Below are 1,873 nucleotides of genomic sequence, written 5' to 3' on the forward strand. Positions count from 1 at the left end.
AAGTGAATTTTCTGAGAAAGTTATTGAGAACCTTTTGGCATTGAATTGTGTTTGTGGTTCAATCAATATATTGATTATGTAATATACAATCAGAGTAGTTTAGTCATTGAGAATTTTGGCTAAAGATAAATTTATATGCTAACTGTGTTTAAGAATTTTGCTAAATACTTGTATTATTAACTGTGCTTCTATTAAAGATGCATCTAATTAGGTCCTGAATTTTTATTTTTTAGTTTAAATATTAAGGACATTTCAGAAAAATAGTCTTAATGTTTATATTCTATTTCCTTCTTTGTAGTGTGCTAATGAAAGGAGATCGTATTTTCGAGTTTGATGATTGGCGTAATTTGATGAGCTATTGTAAAGGAGATTTTCAGTATAAGGAAACGATAAAAAGTTTCTTGTCGAACACGCAATGGAAGAAGTTGAGAAATGGTGTTTTCGGAAACTTTTTCCAATTGGAATGTGTGAAATTCTGTGGCAAACTTATTCCTTGTGTGTTGCTTTCTGAAATTGTAAGTAATGACACGAATTCAATGACATTCAAGGTTTTTGATCATCAAGTGAAGTTTACACGTGAAGCCTTCCAGATAATTACTGGGTTAAAATGTTCTTCTTCAGTGGACTTCAAAATTTTGAGTGAAAGATATAATAGGCTTTCTAAAGTCTACTTCCCTGGAAAGGATAGAATTGAGTTAGACGATTTGTGGCATTTTATTACTAGTCACCCATCTGGTACAGATGCATCATTTGTAGGCAGCGACGACGATGAGGTGAAGTTGGCAATAATTTATTTTGTTGAATCTGTGTTGATGGGGAAGCGCAAGACTCGGAATGTGTCTGAGCGAGTAATGAAAATCATTGATGACGATGAACTCTACTCTTCTTTCAATTGGGGCTTTCTTTGTTATGAAAAGTTACTCAAATCATTGAAGAGTTGCTTGAATCCCAAACAAAATAATTCAGACAATGAGAATGAGAATGAGAATGAGAGAGAGAAAGAGAAAGATAAAGAGAAGGACAGTTATACTATACTTGGCTTCCCTTTCGCCTTCTGTGTTTGAATTATGGAAGTATTCCCAGTTTATCAGGAAAATCCGTTTGTGAACTTCAGAGAATGTGGGTTCCCTCGAATGCTATGTTATTCAGATATGAAATCTCCTCATTATGACAGCCTATGTAAAAAGTACTTCCATAATGAAAAGGTAAGTTAATAGGATTACTATCTATCTTTTTGTTTATATGTTTTGGTTCTAAATACTCACTTTTTTTTCCTTATATAATAGGTGTTTCAGTTGCTCGAGATGGTACCATTTATTTCTTCTGAAGAAGATGTGGAGCCCGCTAGTGTGCATGTGCAATTATCTCAAGTTCAAAGTTCAATGCCTTCAACACAATTTGATGAAGGCTTGCTTAAAGAAATTGTTAATGTAAGTTTTCTGTCTTTGAATACCATTAGTTTTTTATTTGCTTATTTTTGCTTAAGAGACTTTTTTGTTCTTATGGTTATTGATTCAGAGATTATCGGAGAAGTTCAAAAAGGATTGGCAGGCAGAAAGTGTTAGAATACATCAAAAAATAACTTTATCAGAAAAAAGGATACAAAATAACATCAAGGTAACATGTGTTTAATTTTTGAGCTTCTAAATTTAAATTCAGGACTAGATGTCCTTAATTTCTGTGCTTGTAACTATAAGTTCAGGACTAAGTGTCCTTAATTTTTGAACTTGTAACTCTAAGGACTACCTGTCCTTAACTTTTGAACTTGTAACTCTAAGTTCAGGACTACATGTCCTTATTTTTTTTAACTTGGAACTCTGAGTTCAGGACTACCTGTCCTTAATTTTTGTGCTTGTAACTCTAAGTTAAGGAC

General features: G+C 32.8%; 1 protein-coding gene across 1 annotated transcript; it reads left to right on the forward strand.

Moving 5' to 3' along the window:
- The first annotated feature begins 305 nt into the window (after positions 1 to 305).
- LOC104099287 (uncharacterized) lies at positions 306 to 1,064 on the forward strand. Its single transcript, XM_009606231.1, has one exon. It carries the CDS (start codon positions 306 to 308, stop codon positions 1,062 to 1,064), a length of 759 nt encoding a protein of 252 aa, XP_009604526.1.
- The last annotated feature ends 809 nt before the right edge of the window (positions 1,065 to 1,873 follow it).

Source organism: Nicotiana tomentosiformis, chromosome 1 (assembly GCF_000390325.3).
Source record: "Nicotiana tomentosiformis chromosome 1, ASM39032v3, whole genome shotgun sequence".
NCBI classification, from domain to species: Eukaryota; Viridiplantae; Streptophyta; class Magnoliopsida; order Solanales; family Solanaceae; genus Nicotiana; species Nicotiana tomentosiformis.